The sequence below is a fragment of the Talpa europaea genome (genome assembly GCF_964194135.1).
Source record: "Talpa europaea genome assembly, chromosome: 4".
NCBI lineage: Eukaryota > Metazoa > Chordata > Mammalia > Eulipotyphla > Talpidae > Talpa > Talpa europaea.
In genome coordinates this window covers 114,560,126-114,581,651 of record NC_140070.1, presented here as the reverse complement: position 1 = coordinate 114,581,651, position 21,526 = coordinate 114,560,126, and the positions used below count along the sequence as shown (strand labels likewise).

Genomic DNA, 21,526 nt, shown 5'->3' with positions numbered 1-21,526 from the left:
TACACCAAACCCTCATGCTCTTTAGTGTTCAGATTCACATCCTCTGGTCTAGGGAGTGCATTTCAGCCCAAATGACCCTTTCCTCTAATTACCCCTCACTCAAGTGGTTGCCAAATCAGAGAGATAGACAGAGACAGGGACAGAGAGAGAGAGGCAGAAAAGATAGAAAGAGTTTTGATTTTTTGAGTTTGATTTGTAAGCTTCTCCTGAGTATGGGGCTCAAGGTAGGGGAAGGGTCCTCTTTCCAGGGTCTAAGAAAATAGGAGAATGTCACAAATGAGAGACTCTCCTTTGATAATGGGTGCACCTCAGCTTCTACCACCCAACAGATCCTCCCGCACTCAACACACAACTCTGGTAAAAACCTTCTGTGAGTACTGAATATTTGTTGAAATTTTAATATGCATTTTTAAGAGCTCAGTAGATAGTCATTATAACGTGACTATTTCCCCTGTAATTTGTAATTTGTAAATCCCCTGGATTTGCTTGAAAAGGGAATATACCTGAAAGATAAGCCATCAAAACCAAGCTCCATTTTTTTTCGCAGATCAGTCATGCATGTCTTCTCATTATATCAGGTCCCCACTGGAAACCAGAAAAAATGGAGGAAAGGTAGAAAGTAGTACAAAACAACGGGTAAGCAAAATGCATGTCTATTTGTTTTACTGACACATAGTTCTGCACAGATACACAAACATTTCTTACCAGTTCCCACTGGTATTTCACTAATAGTACATCAAGCCATAGAAGCTATTTACTCTGAAAGTATGCTTTGTACTTGTGATAAAATGAAAGAGATGTTTTTTTAATTTTTATTTTGCTTTATTTTAATTAAAATAGTTTTATGGCAGTACTGTTGGGTTTACACCACTGTATGTGAATGGAGGGACAGAGTCTCACCTCTTCAGGTATATGCTACACAGCAACCCCACCAGTGGCTTTTTTAAAAATTATCATGTCATAGAAAAGACTTGCAGTGTGAACATGTGTCACCTCAAAGGTTTGCTCTTAACTGTGGGGGTCTAGGAAGTCTGTATTACCACCCAAAGATACACAGCCTCTTAGGTACACAATTTATTCAATAACTATTTTCCTTTCCTCACATAGCCATGGTGAGGGCCAGAGAAAGTGCTGCATGTGAAAGAAAGAGCTTGATAAACTGAAATAATGTCTGCAATTGTGAGCTGCTGTGCAGACTGTAAGAAACAGCCAAGGAGGCATGAAAACATGATTCCCTTATAACAGCAAGTCCCCCTGGCCTTTACAGGAAACCCAAAAGCTTGTTTGTGGTTGGGATACTTTACATTTTTAGTTTATAACCAAACAGTAGTGGCCCGCTTCCCCTCCTCCTGCTATCAGGAGTTCAGTCTAAAGCTCCCCCTTTCTGTCCTGTGCACTCAATCCTAGTGCACTGACTAGCTGGGGTCACCGGGTTTACTGTGAGCTGGGGCAAACCGCCCAGTGTGTACTGGGAGTTTGCAGAGGTCAGCACTACAGCCAGGCCCACCCTTGTTGGCCCCATGGTCTGGTGGACAAGCTGTTGTGGGCTGTTCAGGGAGGTGGGGCATGAAAAATGGGAGAAAAATCTCTGCCCGCTCTGCTCCCAGTGGGCAAAGTTGGCAGGATTTTCCCCAGAGGTAGTTAATTCCAGAACCACTCACCCAGATGTCGAGTCCCTATGAGTACTGACTCACAAAGGGCTACATGGGTCCTGGAAAATGCTACTGAAGTGAAAGGAAATGAAATTGTTTAGCCAAGATAATACCAAGGGGGCAGCATATACCTGGTAGAAAAGTATGTGAGAGATTAGCATCTTGCACATCTGGCTATTTCCCCCAACTGCACAGAGCTCTCTGGCTCTCCAGCTGTGCCTCCACTCTCCGCCATCACCCTTCCAGCTGCTTGCCAGGGCATCCCATAAAGTCACTCAAAGACACCTAATTCATTGATTAGTTAAGCAGGAGTGACTGGAGAGACCACCAGAGTAGGTGGTTTCCAACCTTTCACCAATGATATCTCCTCTTATACCTCTACTGTTAGGGAGTCCCTATTTTGGAGTTTTTACAATAGCTACCGTTCTCCTTGAGGTCATTCTCTGGGTTAGGAGATCTTAATAGGTACAGGGCTTCTTTTTTAAGTGATAAAAGTATGTGAAAGTTGGCTGATGATGGTTGCACACATATGTGAATAAGCCACAAACCACTGACTTGTGCACTTTAGATAGGCGAACTGAATGGTGTGTGGATTGTGAGTCATTTAGAGAGGTAGTTCATGCTGTGCCTGGCGAGGCACCGTGGTTCTGCCTTCTGAAGGCAGAGAAGCTGAGGTTGCACAGTACAGGGGAAAGAGCACATGTTTTGGGACCAGGGACCTTGGACCAGTTCCTCCTCTGGGGGTGGGCTTAGAGAACCACACCACACCAGGTTGTTAGAGTGTGTGTGGAGGCCCCGGCTCCTCTACTTCTGCAGTGCCCTGATGGTGAGGTTTGAGGCTCACTGCAGAGGAAGAGGCGGGAGGTGTCTGTGGACAGAAGTTTCCTTGCACTGAAGTCATAGCCATAAGGAATCCTGCCCTCCTGGGCATACTACAGGCAGTCAGCCTAAGGGCTGGAAGGAGAACTTGGTCATTCGCTTTCCTCTGTCCCTTGAGAGACCTCAAATAAGAGAGACAAAGTCAAAGTGAGAAAGCAAGGAGGGTTGGAGTGAACTCTAGGGACTGCCCCACTGATCTTGGAATCGAGTGGGATCTAGAGCCAGAATAGAGGCATATTTGAGAAGGAAGGAAGGCCAAGCTTCTATAAAAATGTGGCTCTTTTCAAGGGAGTGGGATGGGTTGGATGATTCTGCTGTGTTTCTTCCAAACTATGAAGCATCTGCCAAAAATGCAGAAACGCTCTTCTGAAAACAACTGGGGAATAGAAAGAGGTATAAAAAAAAAAAATTAAACAAGTAAAAACAAAACCAAACAATTTGGTGACAGTGGCACTTAAATACCGGGAAATCGTCCTAACATGCTAACCACAGGGGTAAAACACAATTGATCTTCATCCTTTGCAGATTCTGTATGTGCAAATTTGTGATTCACTACAATTTATTTGTAATCCTTAAATCACTGCTCACTGTGCTTTCTAGGTCATTCTTGGACATGTGCAGGCAGTGAAAAGGTGACTTCTCCCAATGCACCTGTTCCTGGATGACGTCAGGCAGAGCTCAGCCTTCCCCTGTGAGCTCTCATACTGTAAACATGCTCCTCAGTGCTATGTCTTTACATTGTTTTCCTTTGGGCTGGTGATTTCTCTATATAAAATGATCCCCAAATGTGGTGCTGAAATGCTGTCTGTTATTCCTAAGTGCCAGAGGCACTTAGACACAACTTGGACATGAGCTCAATGTTAATGAATTAACAATATATATTAAATAAGATGTCTTGGGCCTCCCTGATGGCACAGCGGGTTGAGCGCCGCACTGTGAAGCTGTCTGCAGCCTCTGCAGCACAGGTTTGATTCCTAGCCAGCCAGGGAGATACCCACATGGTGCGACAGACCTCTCCTGCCTTGCCCACTGCTCCCCTCAGCAGTGTCTTGGGTCCATCTGCCTCTTCTGCTCCCTGCTCTGTCTCTGGTGAATTCTCTCACCCTCCCGTGCCTCTGACTGTACCCCAGTTCTTGTATAAATAAATAAATATTTAATAAATAAATAAATAAGATGTCTTTAAACAGAAACATTTCAAAAAAGTTCTCATTGATCAGCTAACAAGAATGTGGTGATGGGAGGCTCACAGCATCCAACCCTGTGCTTCCTCTAGGTGCTATGATTTAATATTCCTGAATCAGCTTTGCAGTGGTAGACTATGATAACCATAAGGAATGAGGCCCAACTGTACATGTATGTGCTTTTCATACATGAGTACATCTTAATCCCCACAAAGTGTTATCTTTTGTTTTACAGATAAAGAAATTGAGGTTACGCATGGTAGATTATGTGACTTAGACTAACGTGGAAGTGGCAGGATTTGAGTCCATTTCTCCCCAGTGCCCTGGAGGCGAAGGGAGTGTGCTAGTCTTTGAACTACAGTGCCAGTTCTGAGGAGAAGGTACTGAATCACAGCTGCTGGAAGGACTCGGGGAGGGCTGAGCTTAACCAACACCATATCTGAGAAAGGAGGGTTAAAGAATGGACATAACACTTTAGATTGGTCTGCACTGGTCAGACCCAGCTAAGACAGGTAGGAAGAGATAATTTACAATCAACACGGAAGAGAGGCCCCAGAACAGAAGAGTCCTGGCACCAACCACATCAAGAGAGGAACAATGGAAGAAATGGAAATGGTTCTGCTTCCGAGGACAGCCTGGAGGCAAGCTCGAGGGCCCCTTGTATCTCTGAAGAGCTGTCTGCACGAGGAGAACTATATGGGATGCAGATCTAGTGTAGTAAGTTCAAAGTCACAAGGAGAGATTCAGACTCAGTGCAGGGAACACTCACACAAACCCAGGTTGGGAAGTGATAGTTCACAGGCTGAATCAAGCTGCAGACACATTTTGTTGGCTTGCAGTGTTTGTTTAAAACTTGTATTTAAATGCCCACTGTGGGGTGTGTGCTGTTGTGCCCATAGCCTGCTCCACTCCCTTTTAGCCCCACACTCATAGGTTGCTCTTGAAGTAGGGTTGATGGATTTAGTAAATAAAAATACAGGATACACAGTTAAATTTGAATTTCAGACAAATGGCAGATGATTTCTTAGCATTCTTAGAATAAGTATGACCTGGGCAATGCTTGGGATATACTTACAATGAGTCCCTTATTTATATCCCAATGCTTGGGGTTAACTAATTAATACTGTTTCATATTTATTTATTTTTTCTTTTTTAAATTAATTTATTATTATTATTTTTTAAATTTAGATATTTTTACATCATGTTTCATTTTTGCACAATGTATGCATTTTTATCTTGGTTACAGTCCCCATACAATTCCCACCCCCCCTTGTTTTGATCCTACTCCCTCCTCCCTGTAGTGTGTCTCTGGTTTATAGTTGCTTGTTGATTTTGATTTTCACTTTATTATCATTAGTCTTTTTCCTAGTCCCTTATTTAGGTTTTCTACCACTGTTCTGTATTTAATCTGGCAACCTTACCCTACAGGTTTTATACTTGAGACCCTGATGTTACATTTTGAAGAAGTAGACTCCATAGTTGGGAAAGATTCAGAGGAATGCTCAGAATGGAAACAGGGATAAAAATGTCTAAATGGGACCTTACCTTATTTCCTTGAGATCCCTCCCTCCCATTTCAGAACAATAAGACCATAAAATGTTGAGGGAGATACCTTGGAAAAACATTCCCCGTGCTGTTTGGTTGTGCTTGAACAGCAGAATGTTCTACCAGAACTGGGATTGATAGAGTGATAAGGACATAGTGTTTTTAACCTCTAATATCAATTGCTAGTAAAATTTCTTTAGCTAATATTGATTAAGTAATTGATGAGCCTATAGCTGAGGAGAATGGTGGTAATCTCACTGTGAATCAGGGCATGAACGAGCAGGCATATAATATCCCCAAATGATAATCCTGCTTTATCTCTCAAAAGCCATCTTCTACTTCTCTGAGACTGCATTAGTCATCCTGACATTTGTTTCCCTATTCTGTTGCCAGAACTGCTTCTCTGCTTGTTTTGAACAGACTGTGACAACTCACTAAGGACTGGAACGCGGCAGCAGTTGATGTGAGAAGAGGCTGATGCTAAGTCACTGTTAACACCGCCGTGGTTTCCTCCGCAGAAAAGGTGGGGTAGGGTCTCTGAGGCCACTTCTAGAAATTGTGTCTCTGAAAATGAGTGTCAGTAGTGTTTGGTGATCAGGTAGTTATTCATCGTTCCTTCTCTGAACTTGAGGGATATGGAGTGCTTAGGTTTGAAGGTGCTTGAGCTAGCAAAAGAGGCTTCAACTCCCTCCTTTTAGAGACCAGGAAGTTTCACAGTACGATGGCAATGCCTCGAGTTCCTTAAGCTCAGCAAATGACCATCCATTCCTCCTCCTTGGTTCATGGTAAGACTCCTTCCCCACCTCCCCCACAACAGTTTACTCAGTTTTCTCAGAGTCCCTCACTTGAAACAGACAAATGGGAAACCTGAGGGAAGTTAACAAAATAAAAATATTTGAGATAGAGAATATGTAGCAGACAGTATACTCAGAGCATATCCTTAGCAATTCTGGTCTGTTCGGCTTGGGAAGATTTCCTAGGAGATACGGGCTTTGTCATCTTTTTTATTTTTTATTGTTGTTTTTTTTTTTTTTTTTAACTGAAGGAACATTGGTTTACAACCCTGTATATGATTGAGATCCAGGTTCACACCTCTTCATATTGATGTTACCATACCCTCCCCCTAAGCACCCACTGTCTCCCCCAGTCTGTTGATACTCTCCCCACTTCTACTCTCCCCCTCTTGAAGCCTCCTTCTATAGTCAGATGTCTACATCGTTTGTTTTGATTTTGCCTGTTCCTTGTTTTGTTTCTCTATATTCCACACATGAGTGAAGTTATGCAATATTTGTCTTTTTCCTCCTGACTTATTTCACTTAGCATAATCCTCTTCAGTTCCATCCATATTATTGCAAATAACAACAGTCCATTTTTTAAAATAGCTGAGTAGTATTCCATTGTGTATATATACCACATCTTCCTAATCCACTCTTCTCTTCTTGGGCACTTAGGTTGTTTCCATAACTTAGCTATTATAAGTAGTGCTGCAATAAACATAGGAGTTTTGACATCTCTTTTAAAGACAGTGCAGTCAGCATGTCCCCAGATTCACTTGGATGCTCACTCAATATTCTGTTTTATTTTAAGGATTTATTTATTTATGCATACAAGAACTGGGGTAAAGGCCAGAGGTGCAGGGGGTGAGAGGATTCGCCAGAGACAGAGTGGGGAACAGAACAGGCAGACTGACTGAAATACACTGCTGAGGGGAGCAGTGGGTGAGTCAGGAGAGGTCTGCTGCACCAGCTCCCTGTCCAGGGATTGAGCTCATGCTGCAGAGGCTGCGGATAGCTTCACAGTGCTGTGCTTAACCCCTTGTGCCACTAGGGAGGCCCATCACTCAGTATTCTTTATGATGTTGTGTTTCCCTCTTCATCAAGATTATATAGAAAAAAATCTCTAGGTTATTCAAAGTAAGGAAAATTCCATTTCAACTATGTAAAGTGGGGGCAAATTATTGACTATGTCCTTTTTTTTAACATAAAAACTGAATTTAAGGGTGAAGAAGTAACTGACACAGGAGTCCCTGGATCTTTAACAAGGGACTTTGGGTGATGTACGGTCTTTCTATTTTTATTAGTCCTGTTTTCACTCATCTATACTTGATAGGTATTTTGTCTCCTCAATCAGACCTTCAGGATCTGACTGGCCTTTCCACCTGGTAAATTTATCTGGGTCTTGTGCTTACATTACGCATACAGATCCCCACCAATATGTGTTGATTGGGTTGAGTTGGAGATAAATGGAAAAGCAGCACTATGGACACATAAAAATCCTAGATCAAATTCTGGTCCCTCCATTCACCAGCTGTTGAACTTGGGCATGTTTTTCATTTCTTTACTCCTGCTGCCTTATTTAAATGCAAATAAACCACTTTTCTTACAAGGTTGTTGTGAAAAGAAGATGGGATGACAAGGGCACTCAGTAAATGCAGCTATTATCATCCCTCCTATTGAATCAATATAAAACTTAAGCAACAAGAACCACTTTGTGGTAATATGATTTTTGAAACATTGTATCTGGCACAAAGATACATAATGGTAATCTGAAGGATGAGTAGTTTTGTGTAATTGCCCAGTGTGGTGGACACTACTTTGCTGGACCCTAAAAATGTTTAAAGAGAGGCATGAAAGTTAATGCTGGGATGCACATGAATTGTTTTACTTATGATACCTACTTGGGTGACAGGCCAACCAGTGGCTGGCCCCTAGGAAGAAGCTTCTGAACGAATCCGTGTCATTATTCTATAATGTGGCAGAAAGATTGGACAGCTGGGGAAGCTGCTTCCCATTCAATGGGCTTCTGGTATCCTTTCTTATCCAGGAGGCACTGTCTGTTGTGGTAGTTGGGCAGCTCATAAAAAATCCAGACACTGCCCAGCACCTTATAGGCATAGACGAAGATGGAAGGGCCATCTTCACTGGTTTCATTCATCTGATCATTAAAATCCCTTTTCTCAAAGATCTGAATCTTATGCTTCCCTCTGCTAGACTGGAAAACACAGGAGGAAATGAATAGTAACCGTGATGGAAAGCACCAGCAGATCAAAAACTCAGAGAACAGGATGGATCAGAACCCACCATTTTGAAAGTCAGATTATCTCTGCTTCATAAAAAGCTGACTTTCAATAAGAAAACTTTAATTCCTTAAAATACTCAAGAAATAAAACTCTTTGGAAATAGTATATTCAGTCTTAGTATAGTATAATCAGTCAGTTCAGTGGTGAACTGACCTAAGATTTTTATTGAAGTCTCAGAAGCCAACAGAAGACAACCACCATTACCTTAATTAAGAGGCAGGACAACCTTAAGAAAACACTTTCATATAAAGCCAAAAAAGGGAGAGGGAAGAGGAGGAGAGAAAGCGCATTTCCCACCTACTAGGTGAAGATCTCTGCCAGGGCCCAGGCCCCAGTGTTCAGAGATCTGCCCTGAGGTAGGATGCACACATCCCAGCAAAGTTGGGCCTCATAAACTTCCCAAGTGCTACCTTCTACTCTAATGGAGTTGCAGAGACTCAGGTACATGTGGAAAGCTGCACTCACAGGCACAGTCATAGCGGCAGCCTCAGAAATTTTTTTTCTTTCTAGAAAGTCATCTAAAGTATTGGGCAAAGAGAACTGAAGAGTTGGAAGCCTTTATTCATAGATAAAATAAAAATTAAGAAGATATTACCTATTTTATTAATTCCTGTTTCCTCAGTTTTGAGGAGAAAGTATATAATCTATCTCACCTCACAATATTCACCTTCTGGGAAACAGCTTTAGCTGTAACAGGATGAGTACTTTCTGAAAGCTTAAAAATGAGGTAAAACAAGAGTATGTTAAGCCAGCAGCTTCAGACTCATTTCCTTGCTCCTCCAGCTCACTGTACTTATCACATTATAAATTATCCACTTACACGTCTGTCTCGCCAAGCAGGCTCCTACTAGACTTCCTCAAACGGCAAGGACGAAGTCTTAAAGCTCTGGACCCTGGGCCTAGATGTGACAAACCCGCAATCAATGGCTGATGAAGGTATGCAAGGCCCACATGCAGAAATTCATTCTAGGTGATTTGGAAGATGTATAGAGAAAAACAAAACAGTCCTCAGTTTTAGAAAGCTTATTTTAAATGAAAGGAGAGCACATACACATGAATATATATATATATTATGCTCTTTATTGTTTTATTGCTAACAGTTGCAAAGTAGCAAACGACATGGCAAGAAATCTCTTTACTTCACTCTCTTACCAAGCTCCTACCACCATCTTTGGAGTAAACCTCTGATGGCACTGGAGAATGTGTGCAGTCCTGCACTCTAGCCACATCTCCACAATCAGTCCTACTCCTATAGTCAAGCCATGTCTCTGGGCTCCAGCTACTTGCTGTCAAATGAAAGCACTAGACAAGATTGGAAACTCTCGTTGTAAAATGAACTGTTTTTCTCTTTGAAATGGGAGACAGGATCCTCAAAAATAGCACTCAGGAACTCCTAGGGCTTCATGAAGCAGTTTCTTAAAATTACAGACCAAATGGACCGCAGAAATTGTCCATTCCCCAATCCGAGGTCAATGCTAGGTTTGAATAGAAGCTGAAATCACAGGTGGCATGCATTCTGATGGTTGATTCTCTGGTGTTATGCTGCCACCTCGTGGTTATTTGTGTTATGGATTTCAAAGGCGAAAACCATGTCAGCCATTTCAGATAAGAGGCTCAGAGCCAGGAGGAGTCTCCAAAGGATCTTGGCGCTGAGGATTGAAGGATAAGCCATGGTTTTTCTGAGGCAAAGAAGAAGGGGTAGCCCAAACAAAGGAGTGAAAGAACATCACTCATTGCAGAGACAAGTAGTTCATTAGGCCTGGTGCACCCTGAACATGTGGTTAAGAATTAAGAAAGCGAGCCAGAAAAATGACATGGAACCATGCTAGAATCGCTTTGGTTTAAGTGGGAGAGGAAATGTAGTGGTTTGTGTCGGCAGACAGATGGTTGCTGTGGGGGAGGTGGAAGGTGATCATGGTCACCAGAAAAACAACTGCAATGTGAGTGATGATGAAGAAACAGTCAAAAGAAATGTAGGCTTTGATGACTAAATTAGATGTAGGCAATGAGAGGAATGACTTGCAGATATGCATAAAACCTCATTCCTTTCTAGCACAAGTGATTCTTCCCAGATAGTAAATTACTACTAATTGTTTCCTTCCACTTTAATCGTTCCTCTTCTCTGCCCTTCCCATTTCTCTCAACTTACCTATTTCCTGTTTCCTAAAAGCTTTCTTCTCAGCCCTAAATGAGCTACTTCATCTCCTTTCTTCCCTTCCCTGGCTTATTATCTCTTCTCCATCCCTTTCCTGTTTACACAGTGCAGATGCAGAGCTAGTTGCTACCTTAACTAACTAAACTAACTACCTTAGTTAGTTTACAGATGAGGAAAACAAAATCTCAGCTCCGCTAGTTACTAGCTCTGTGACTTGGATAGGCCATTGAACTTTTCTAAACAGCTGTTTCTTCACTCATAATGAAGTGGAAAATGTCTAAAGTTATGTTGAAACAAAGCCTCACAATAGACTGAAAGTTTCAGGGAATAACTGATAAAGCATCTCAAGGCCACATGCCTAACTCATATACCCCAGATAACCGCCTAGAAGTCTCCTGCTTCTGTAGCCCAGCTGGCTTTAAAGTGATAAGGTACCCCTGTTTTAGGCAATAAATGTCCTGTTGCCTAATTGCTCAGGGCTTGGACTTTGAAGGATCTTCTCTGAGCCCTTTGGTGCTAACAAAGAGCTTCCCTCCTCCTCTCTGAGTGCTGCTTGGTTTCCTGACGGGATTTCTGCCATAACAGTAATACTGGATAACAACATCCACTGCAGAGGGCTGTTTTGAGGATCAGTGGGATAATGGATTTAGTTTAATACCTGGCTCAAAATTTGCCAATAAGCTTTTGCTATAGTTGTCACAGATAAAGAAGTTAAACAGTTTGCTTAAGGTGACTAGCTAATTATGAGTTAGGTATGGACAGGCCAGTGAATGTCAGTGCAAAACTCCTGGTTAATAACCTTTGGTTTACTTCATTTTACCATGTCTCCCTCTGCTGTCTTCCCTCCCATTCAGCTGACTCTGATCAACACGCAGCAGGCACAGAATCAGAAACAGAACAAGACTGACCTGGACCTGAGGGGTTTTCCCTAAACCTGAGGAAAGACCTTTAGGAAAATCAAGGCAACTTTTCGAATGGATAGATTGTCAATGCAATTTACCTTTGGCCAGTTATTCACCCAAAAAGGGATGTGCTGCAGGAAGATATGTTTTACCTCACTGTTTCTCACATGTAGTCCCCTCTGCATGTTTGCCCGACACCAGTATCTGAGCAGTGGAGATGCACAGCGTGTTCTATAAGGCCACCATGTTGTCACCCTCCTGGCAGACCAGGCAGCCTCCCAAGGTTAAAGCAAAGCACTAGTGTTGCCTTGGAACCATTACCAAGCTCCAGGATGAAGCTCTGTGTAGGGTAAGGAAAAAATGTCAGGCTTTCCTGCCCTCCCGCCATCAGGATAGATGATGGATCCTTGAGGTCCTGAATGCATGCCTGATGGCGGGCACCTGGAGTGGGGTGTGGGCAGCTATAGATATAATTCACCTGGGCTAAGACTGGGCTTTTTAAGGGCGGTGTCATGAGGACGCCAGTAGAAGCCAAAAGAGAAGCCGAGAACCAACAGAAGCAGGAGAGCAGAGCAGAGAGAACACGAGAGAACGGCGGAGAGCCCAGATAGAGTGACGACTTGCTGGGGGCTGGGAGGCCTGCCAGCCTCCTGGCCCCCCAGCACCCTTGCCTGCCATATGCCTGGTAAATCCCAATAAAAGACCTGCAAAAGCCACTGAGGACTCTGACTCCTCCTTTACCCGGTCTGCTGGATCAGAAAACCTGCTCAGTGTCCTTCCTGCTCCTACACTGTTATCAAGAAGAGATTTTCCAAAATCTCAAGACCCAGAGAATGTTGCAACCAGCCTACACTCAATTCCCTTTTGCAGAAGGGTTGTGAAATCCTTCATGAAGCAGTTGAGAGGTTTTAGATTCTTGGGAAAAACATATTGTTGAGGCCTCCCTGGTGGCGCAGCAGCCTCTGCAGCGCCGGTTCAATCCCCGGCCACCGGCAAGGGTCTCACATGGTGCACAGACCTCTCCTGGCTTGCCCGCTACAACCCTCAGCAGTGTATTTCGTCAGTCTGCCTGTTCTGTTCCCCGCTCTTGCTCTGGTGAATTCTCTCACCCTCCTGCGCTTCTAACTGTACCCAGTGCTTGTGTAAATAAATAAATAAATCTTTAAAAAACAAAACAAAACATTTTGTTGAGAGGTTTTAGACTCTGGGGAAAACATTTTGTAGAGAAGACTAAAACATGTGGTGACTTTCCTAGAAACTATTAGAAAATTCCTCTCATTCTCAGATTTCAGAAACTAGCCTGTTAATCCAATACAGCAGAAAGAAAAATGTCAAGTATTCCAGAGTGACAAAAAAAACAAACTCAGTAAAATGCATGGCCCTTGTTAAGCCCATAACTCCTCTATTAAATTGCTAACAAGACAGCAGGAAAGGGAGAAGCAATGAGTAAGAGAATAATTTACTATCTCCTTTGGCCTAGCCAGCAAACAGTACTAAATTAAATGAAGGAGCCAGCTACAAGTAATAAGAGTACATCTCTGGAGATCTTTGAAAGCAGGGGATGTTTTCATCTAAGATGGTTCTGTAAAAGCTTTCCCTCAAGGCAAGAGCATATTCCTCAGAAAACCAAATTCTTTTGTGGACTTGCACGGCACATGTTCAAAAATCTCTGAGGGCTGAAGACGCCATCTTGTTTCCCCCCCTCAAAACCTTATGAATGATGAGTATGATTATTAGTTCTAGTTCCCAAATGAAAAAAAAAAATCAGGCACTAGCTAATTAGGAGCAAGTTAGCAGTTGCCTCCTGCAAAGATGCAGTGGGAAGAGCTCAAGGCTGCCAGTTCAGGTTCTTGCCAAACATGGTTACTCTGACTCTAAATAGAAGGAAACAATGTCAAATCCCTATTTCAGGATTGTCTAGAGCACCTGTGTGGACTTTGAAACATGCCAATGTCTCAAAGTGGGGAGACTGTTATAGTAGGCAAAGTAATTATCAGGCTTTCTGCCCTCCCACCATTAGGATTGATGATGGATTCCTGCCGACCTGAATGCATGCCTAATAGCAGGCTCCTGGAGTAGGGTGTGGGCATATGTAAATGGGATTCACTTGAGGGCTCCAGGACTCTCTCCTTTAATCCATCTGCTTTGGTTATAGAGATCCTGCACTGTGTCCCTTCTGCCCTGTATACAACTATAAATAGGAGACATTGTGCAGGGAAGGAGGAGGAAGAAGGGTCAAAACAAGAGCGGGAAGAGCATAAGGGACTATGGTGATGGTGCACAGGAGAATTGGTGATGGAAATTCTATGGGGACTACATCTGATAAAAGAAAAATGAATGATGTAAAATACATATTAATAAATTATTCAAAAAAAGATAAAGTGGGTTTGCAAAATTTCAATGTAAAACATTAGGGGAAAAAGTCAGGTACCGTGGGCTTTGCTTCCACTGTTCATTTGATTCACAGTTGTTGGACAGAAATTGATCTTTCAAATCAAATATTTTAGACAAAATTTTCCTAACTTAAGCAAATACTTTATCTGGGGAAAAGTAAAGGTAAAAGGAACTGCTTGAAAGAAGGGGACATGTGGAATTTAGCTTCACTTGATTGGTCCATTTCGCTGACTTTTTAGAATATGAATAATTGCAGCTAAATGTCAACACTAGCAGTTCTAAATTAAATATGAAGAGTTTTTCTGCACCACATAATCCTCTTCACAGCAAGTCACATTCCTGTGGAAATTCATAGAATATTAGTTGCTGGAAGGCACAAATCACACCAGCAGTTATTTACACATTATGTACCTGTAGACAATTCAACACAGCACCAGAAAAACCCTCAATAAACTGTTTTGTAATTCTGTGAGAGTAGAAACATGTAATAAGCATGTTTTAATCTTCTCTTCTTATTCTAGTCTTCTAACCACTATCATACCTCCAGACAAAGAAGTGAATACTGTTTTCCATGTTTCATTAGGTAAAACAAACTGGGTAGGCTAAAAATCAGCAAAACCTTTTACTTACCTTAGTACCAGTTTTAGACATTTTTTGTGCATAGATTGGTTTCCCTAGTGCTGAAACCCAGGAATAGCAACAGAGAACTAGAAGCATGGAGATATTTATACTGAACTGTTCTCACATCAAACATTTGCTTAGTCATGAGAATAGGTTCCAAAAATTGAGTCAGTCATTTAGAGGTTTTTGATGGTTTCTAGAAAAACACCTGTGATTATGAAATAAAGGAAAGCTTCAGATTCCCCTGTAATGCTTACCAAGCCTTGCTGTATTATAGATTTTGCTGAGTCAAGAAACCAAAATCCAGCCGGTTTTCAAAATTAAAAACAAAAACACAAAAAAAAACCCTTCCTTTTACCTGACCAGTTTGGTTTTCTGAAAAGTGGCACCTTGAAATCCCTGAGTTATTTTAACAGAGTTTGCAGGAGATCCAAACTCTTTTTAAGAAGTGACATGTTTCAAAGCAACGGAACTTTTAACTAAAGCAAATGCGTGCATGATCTTCTGTTGGAAAAGAATCCTAACAAAGGACATTGTTGGAACGATTAGCAAAAATTTTAACATGGACACATGTCAGATATTATTATACCATTGTTAAGTTTCCTGAGTTTATATTTTTCTGCATAAAAGAACATCGTTGTTTTTAGGAAGTATTTAGGAGTAAAAGTTCAGGAGTAAATATTCAAGAAAACTACAACCGACTGAAATTGTTGGGCAAAAATACTACTACATAGAGTGGTAAAGGGAAAAATGCTAACAATTGGTGAATCTAAACAAAGGGAAGTAGGAATTCAGGTTCTTAAAACTGTTCTTTAGGTTTGATATTTTTCTAAAACACACACATAAATCCTAACCTACAAGATCAGAATGTAGCTATAGTATGTAGCCTGAGAGACAGAAAGTTACTGTGAAAGTCCTGAGTTTGCAAATGGCTAGCTAAGCCCAACTTGCCACCTATGAGGTGGCATTTCTCTGACATGGTATCATATTGGAGTCTCTTTACATAACAATTTTTGGTATTTAACACAAGTCTGGCTTTAGGAATGAGATTATGGACGCAAATAAATCACAAACCAATTCTTCTCCATTTTAATTTTCCTGACCAAGTGACTTGTCAAAAGTCCATTTCCTCATCTTTCCACTAATACAGCTATCCAACAAATATTCTTATAAATAGAAATGCGCCCAAGATAGATTATGGTCACTACAGAGAATGGCAAATGTATTTTGTTATTAAGATTATGAGAAATAAGGCCTCCCTGGTGGCACAAAGGATAAGAAGTCTCAGCACTATAAGGCTTTCCACAACCACTGCAGCAGGAGTTTTGGCTGCAGGACAAGTTTGATCCCCAGCTAGGGAGCTGACCCATATGGCACAGCAGACCCTTCCTGTCTTGCCCGCTGCTCCCCTCATCAGTGTATTTCAGTCAATTCACCTGTTCTGTTTCCCATTCTGTCTCTGGTGAATCCGTTCACCCCTGCACCTCTGGCCTGTTCCCCAGTTCTTGTATGCATAAATAAATCTTTAGAAAAAATTATGAGAAATAAAGTATTATGTTAATGCTTAATTTTTAAATTTTGTCAACTTTCAAAAAGTATGATTAATACCATTAATTTTGCCAACCAATTGCAATTCCTAACTTACTCTTGCATTACTCCAGAGTTTCTTCATTCTCTGCTTTCTTGAATTTTGTCTTGAAACTGAAAACTTCAATTAAAATTTACACACATTCTGAGGGAATTAACTTTAGGAATAAATGGCAGAGTCTTTTTTTGATACAATTACTAAATAGTCAATGAGCATATGAAAGAACATTTATCAATATTCAGACTCATTTTAATAATTTGATAATTCTTTTCCTTTATCTTAAAGAACATAGGTTTCCCAATGAAATGTAAACTTTATATTGATATAATATCACAGAATAACATTGGAAGACATTTCTAAAATTAAAAGTAAACCTTTCTTTTTATCAAAAGGAGAAAATTACATTTTAAAAGTTTATTTATTGAAAATTTGAAGCAGAAAATAAAAATTAAAGATCTTACACAATTTCATTGTTTCAGACTTTAAAGACTAAAATATCTTTGTGTAAAACTATTTCTTCTATATTTAAATTCCAATGAATTATACTTTTATTTCAATTATTTTTAAAGGAGTAACATTTCCTTTTAAATAGTTATAAAAACTATAAAACTTTTATTTAAACTCTAGAAAGCATGAAACCCTTTATTATATGAATTAAAACATGAAGTTTACTTGCAAATCTACACTCACTTTAATATTAACATATATACAGAGACTGCCTTCATCAACCTTTTCTATTTAGCATCACAAAGATGTCTTCTGATGTCCTATAAATAATATGTTTACATGACAATCAGAAGTTTAGCTAAAAGTCAACCTAAATAGTAATAAATTAGTATGGAATGAAAGTCTAAAAAAAGGTCTTAAATAAAAAGAACAAGTCCCAAAATCTCTTAAGCAGCAAGAACATCTTCCAAATTTAGTTTCAAGATTTATCTTGAAACTCTCTTCCTTTCATCAGTCACAATCTTCCTTTCATCAACTGGTTTCCAGGGCCCTAAGCCAACAAAAGAAAAGTATTAATAACTTAATTTTCTACTGCATTCATACAAATAATATGAAAAATCTGTGCATTTCACATGAATCAAATCAGATGATAGTTAAAAATGGTAAAATACGGGCCTCCCTGGTGGCGCAGCGGTTGAGCGCTGGGTTGCGAAGCTGCCCGCTGCATCTGCGGTGCCGGTTCGATCCCCGGCTGCTCCCCGGCCACCGGAGGAGGGTCCCACATGGCGCGCAGACCCCTCCTGCCGCCCGCTGCTCCCCTCAGCAGTGTACTTCGGTCCTTCTGCCTGCTCTGCTCCCCTCTCTGGCTCTGGTGAATTCTCTCACCCTCCCGCGCTTCTGACTGTACCCAGTGCTTGTATAAATAAATAAATAAAATAATAAATAAATGAATAAATCTAAAAAAAAAAAAATGGTAAAATACACAAAGTTTAAAGTAACTTATCTTCCCTTTTTTCAAGGGTCATAATTCATAATCAAAAAAAGGAACGCATACATGGACATAAAAACATGGCAGGATAAGAGGATTAGTCTAAACTAAAATATTACCCTATTATAGTTCTATTTCTTATGTATAATCATCATCTGATTTTTTTTTTTTTAAAGATTTATTTATTTATACACACACTGGGTACAGTCAAGTGCAGGAAGGTGAGAGGATTCAACAGAGCCAGAGCTCATGGAACAGAACAGGCAGAGTGGTGAAATACACTGCTGAGGGGAGCAGCGGGTGACAGGAGAGGTCTGCGCACCATGTGGGACCCTCACCGGTGGCCGGGGATCGAACCGGCGCTGCAGAGGCTGCGGGCAGCTTCGCAACCCAGAGCTCAACCGCTGCGCCACCAGGGGAGGCCCATCATCTGATTTTCAATTCTTAATCTCAGCATTTATTAATGATATACAATAAAAAGTTTTCTACAAAACTTTGAACATGTAAGCAATATAAAAAGTAAATAATAAATAATAATTTTCCCAAACTTTGGAAAAACAGTTCAGCAGTTCCTCACAAAGTTAACTTATGACTTTGCAATCCTACTCCTAGGTAAATGCTAAAGGAAAGACAAACATGTCTACACAGAAACTTGTACAGTAAAGTACATAGCAGCATTATTCATAATAGTTGAAAAGTGGCATCAACTCAAATATTAATCATTAAGTGGTGAACAGATAATGTGTGGTATATCCACACAATGAAATATTATCCAGGCCCAAAAAAAAAGGAATGACATACTGATACTTGCTACACGGATGAATATTTTGCTAAGTGAAACAGGTTCAAAAGTCTCATGTTATAGAATTCCTTTTATATAAAAGTCCAGAGTTGATAAATCAAGAGACAAAAAGTAAATTAATGTTTGCCAGGCACTGGGATAAGATATTGAGGGTGGGAGGAGTAAGAAGTGACTACCAATGTGCATGGGGGTTATTTTTAGGGTGATAAAAATGTTCTGAAGGCTATGCAAACTTTCAAATATAATAGAACCTGTTGAATTCTTCACTTTAAAAAGAAGAATTTTGATTTATTATAAGGATGCAAAGATGCTTTAGTATCTGCAAATGGATCTATGTCATTCACCAGATCAACAAAAGGAAAGATAAAAACCATATGATCTCATCAACAGATGTGGAGATCACACATTTATGATTTTTAAAAATGGGGATATAAGGAATATAATTCAACATAATAAAGGTTGTATATGACAAGCCCACAGCTAATATCACACCCAATGGTGAAAAACTAAAAGCTTTCCCTCTAAGATCAGGTATAAGGCAGGATGCCCACTATCACCACTGCAACTCAACATAATATTAGAAATCCTAATTAGCAATTAGGCAAGAGAAAGGCATAAATGGAATCCAAATTGGGAGAACAAGTAAAACTTACTCCCTGTAGATGGCATAATAATACACACAGAAAACCCTACAGACCACTAAAAAAAATTGTAGGTAACAAAATCAATATACAAAAATAGGTTGCATTTCTATATGCAACCAATGGAATAGAAGAGAATGAAATCAAGAAGACACTCCTTGGCCCTCCCTGGTGGCGCAAGGAATTAAGACGCAACTTATGAAGCTGTCCACAGCCTCTGCAGCACGAGTTTGATCCCCAGTCAGCCAGGGAACAACCCACATGGCGCAGTAGACCTCTCTTGGCTTGCCCACTGCTCCCCTCAGCAGTGTATTTCAGTTGATCTGCCTGTTCTGCTCCCCACTCTGTCTCTGATGAGTCTTCTCACCCCCCAAACTTCTGGCCTGTACCCCAGTTCTTGTATGCATAAATAAATAAATCTTTAAAAAAAAAAAGAAGAAGACAATCCCATTTACAGTCACACCAAAAAGAATTAAATGTCTAGGAATAAACTTAACAAAGGAGGATTAAAGATCTATACAATGAAAACTGTAAGATGTTGTTAAAAGAAATTTAAGACAGGGAGAAATAGAAAGATATCCCCTGCTCATGGATTGGATTAAGAATGTTAAATGGTCATATTACCCAAAGCAATACGCAGAGTCAATACAATCCCTAACAAGGTTTCAATGGTATTCTTTGAAGAAACAAATCAAACACTACTGAAATTTATATGGAACCACAAGAGTCCAAATAGCCAAACCAATGCTGACAAAAAAGAATAGCGGTATCACACTCCCAGACTTCAAAGCTATTGTAATCAAAACAAAATGGTAGTGGGATAAAGCTAGACACATAGACCAACACTGGTTTCAGAGCCCTGAAACCAACCCACACTAATTTGGATATTCAATTTACAATAAAGAAGAGAGGAGAAAAGTGACCATCTTTGTGCTTACATGTATTTTTTTGTGAACTTCCTACTTATGGTCTTTGCCTGTTTTTCCATTGTTAGTTTTTTTTTTAAAGATTTATTTATTTGGAGGGTGGAGCAACATGGCGGCGAGGAGACGCTGCGAGTAAGATCTCCCATTAAAAAAAGTTAATAGGGAGGAAAAGCGGCAGGTCCCAGTGAGAACTGGGACACGGAAGATAAACGGGTGACTCCAGCAAACTGCCCGAAGAAGAAAGTTGCCATAAAAGAGGACTAGAAGGGAGGAAAGCGCAGAACCCTGCTCCCCTCCCCCACCCACAGAGTCGGCACTCTCCGACCAGCAGAGAGGAGGAAAACAACAAACTAAAACGACCAACAAGAACAAACTACGCAGCAAGCGGGACTGTGAGTGGAAAGGAACTATTGCAGCCACCACACCCCGTGAACAGGAGCTGCGGAGAACCCTACAGGATTCACCGCGGAGGTGAGCTCCAGGCACCATTAAACAGAGACCCCGCCCCCCAGGAGGAGGCCAGGACCAGCACACAGCCCAGGGCCGCCTGGTAAGCTTGCGCGGAAAAGCGGCGCGCTAGAAAAGCAAACGTGGATCGGGATTGGGATCGCGCGGAAAAGCGGCGGGCTGGAAAAGCAAACGCAGATTGGGATCGCGGCTGCCCAGGTCCCCGCGCCTGCGACCTAGGCTTGCAGGGAGACGCGCGCGAAGACCCTCACTGAGGTGAAAGTCCCTCACTGAGTATCCAGGAACCAGGCACCCAGGCACGGGAGCGGGGTGCAAAAGACGCCATTCTGTGGACACTGAACTGGGCTACAGCCCGCGTCCTGGACCTGAGGGCTTTGGAACTGTGATCCAGAGCACAAAATTCGGGGCGTGGGTTCTCCACGACGGTGGGGCACAAGGCAGACACAGCACCCCAAAGCCGTTGAGGTTTACCCTACCATTCCCGCTCTGTTTCCTGTCCCACGAGGTAAAAAAAAAAAACAAAAAAACAGCTCCCCAAAGGCTCTAGGAGAGATCTCTGGCGCCACCTAGCGACTTGAAACCAGCAGAGGCTCCTGGAGGAGCCAGTGGCCAGCTGGGAAGTTAGCCCACGCCGGGCCCCTGCCGACCAGTAGTCTGAGCCCACAGGGGGAGCGAGTACCCAAAGCCGGGGCAGACCAGGCGCGCAGAAGAGTGTGCCTGAGACCAGATACATAGGGAGTGTGTCCCGCATCGCCATTTTAGAACAGCCTTCTGCCTGCAGAAGGCTCCCTCAGGAGCCAGAGGTGAGCTGGGGAAGTTCGCCCACACCAGAACACCTCTGGCCTGCAGTCCAAGCCCAGAGGGGGAGAGGGAACCCACCGCCGGGGCAGACCAGGAGCACAGGGGAGTGTGTCCCCATATCGGCATTTTAGAACAGGGACCTTTCTTCAGTAAAGACTGCTTGAAACTGACAGATGGCTCCCGGAGGAGCCAGAGGGGAGCAGAGAAGCTCACCCAAGATGCCGGCCAGTCCCAGCAACACAGTGTCCCAACGCATACGGCAAATTAGAAAACAGACAGTAGGGAATAGAAGAACCACACGCAACATAGCAACTCCTCAGGGAAGAAGCACACCACAAAAAGAAAACCAGCCCCCAGATTGCAACGACAGTAACTTGGAAGAACTTCTGAGCCTTCCAGAAAGAGAATTTAAAATTGCCATGATTAAAAAAATGACAGAACTCATAAAGGAAAACAA

The 21,526-nt window shown here is 41.7% G+C and overlaps 1 protein-coding gene across 1 annotated transcript; it reads right to left on the bottom strand.

The window, feature by feature from the left end:
- Positions 1 to 7,996: 7,996 nt before the first annotated feature.
- CRYGS (crystallin gamma S) lies at positions 7,997 to 14,553 on the bottom strand (the record flags this gene model as incomplete). The annotated part of the gene is given in 9 exon segments (XM_084232711.1): positions 7,997 to 8,243; positions 8,638 to 8,707; positions 8,710 to 8,725; positions 8,730 to 8,790; positions 8,792 to 8,822; positions 9,251 to 9,302; positions 9,886 to 10,015; positions 14,469 to 14,491; positions 14,494 to 14,553. Coding segments are annotated over 9 exon segments (690 nt in total).
- Between the last annotated feature and the right edge of the window lie 6,973 nt (positions 14,554 to 21,526).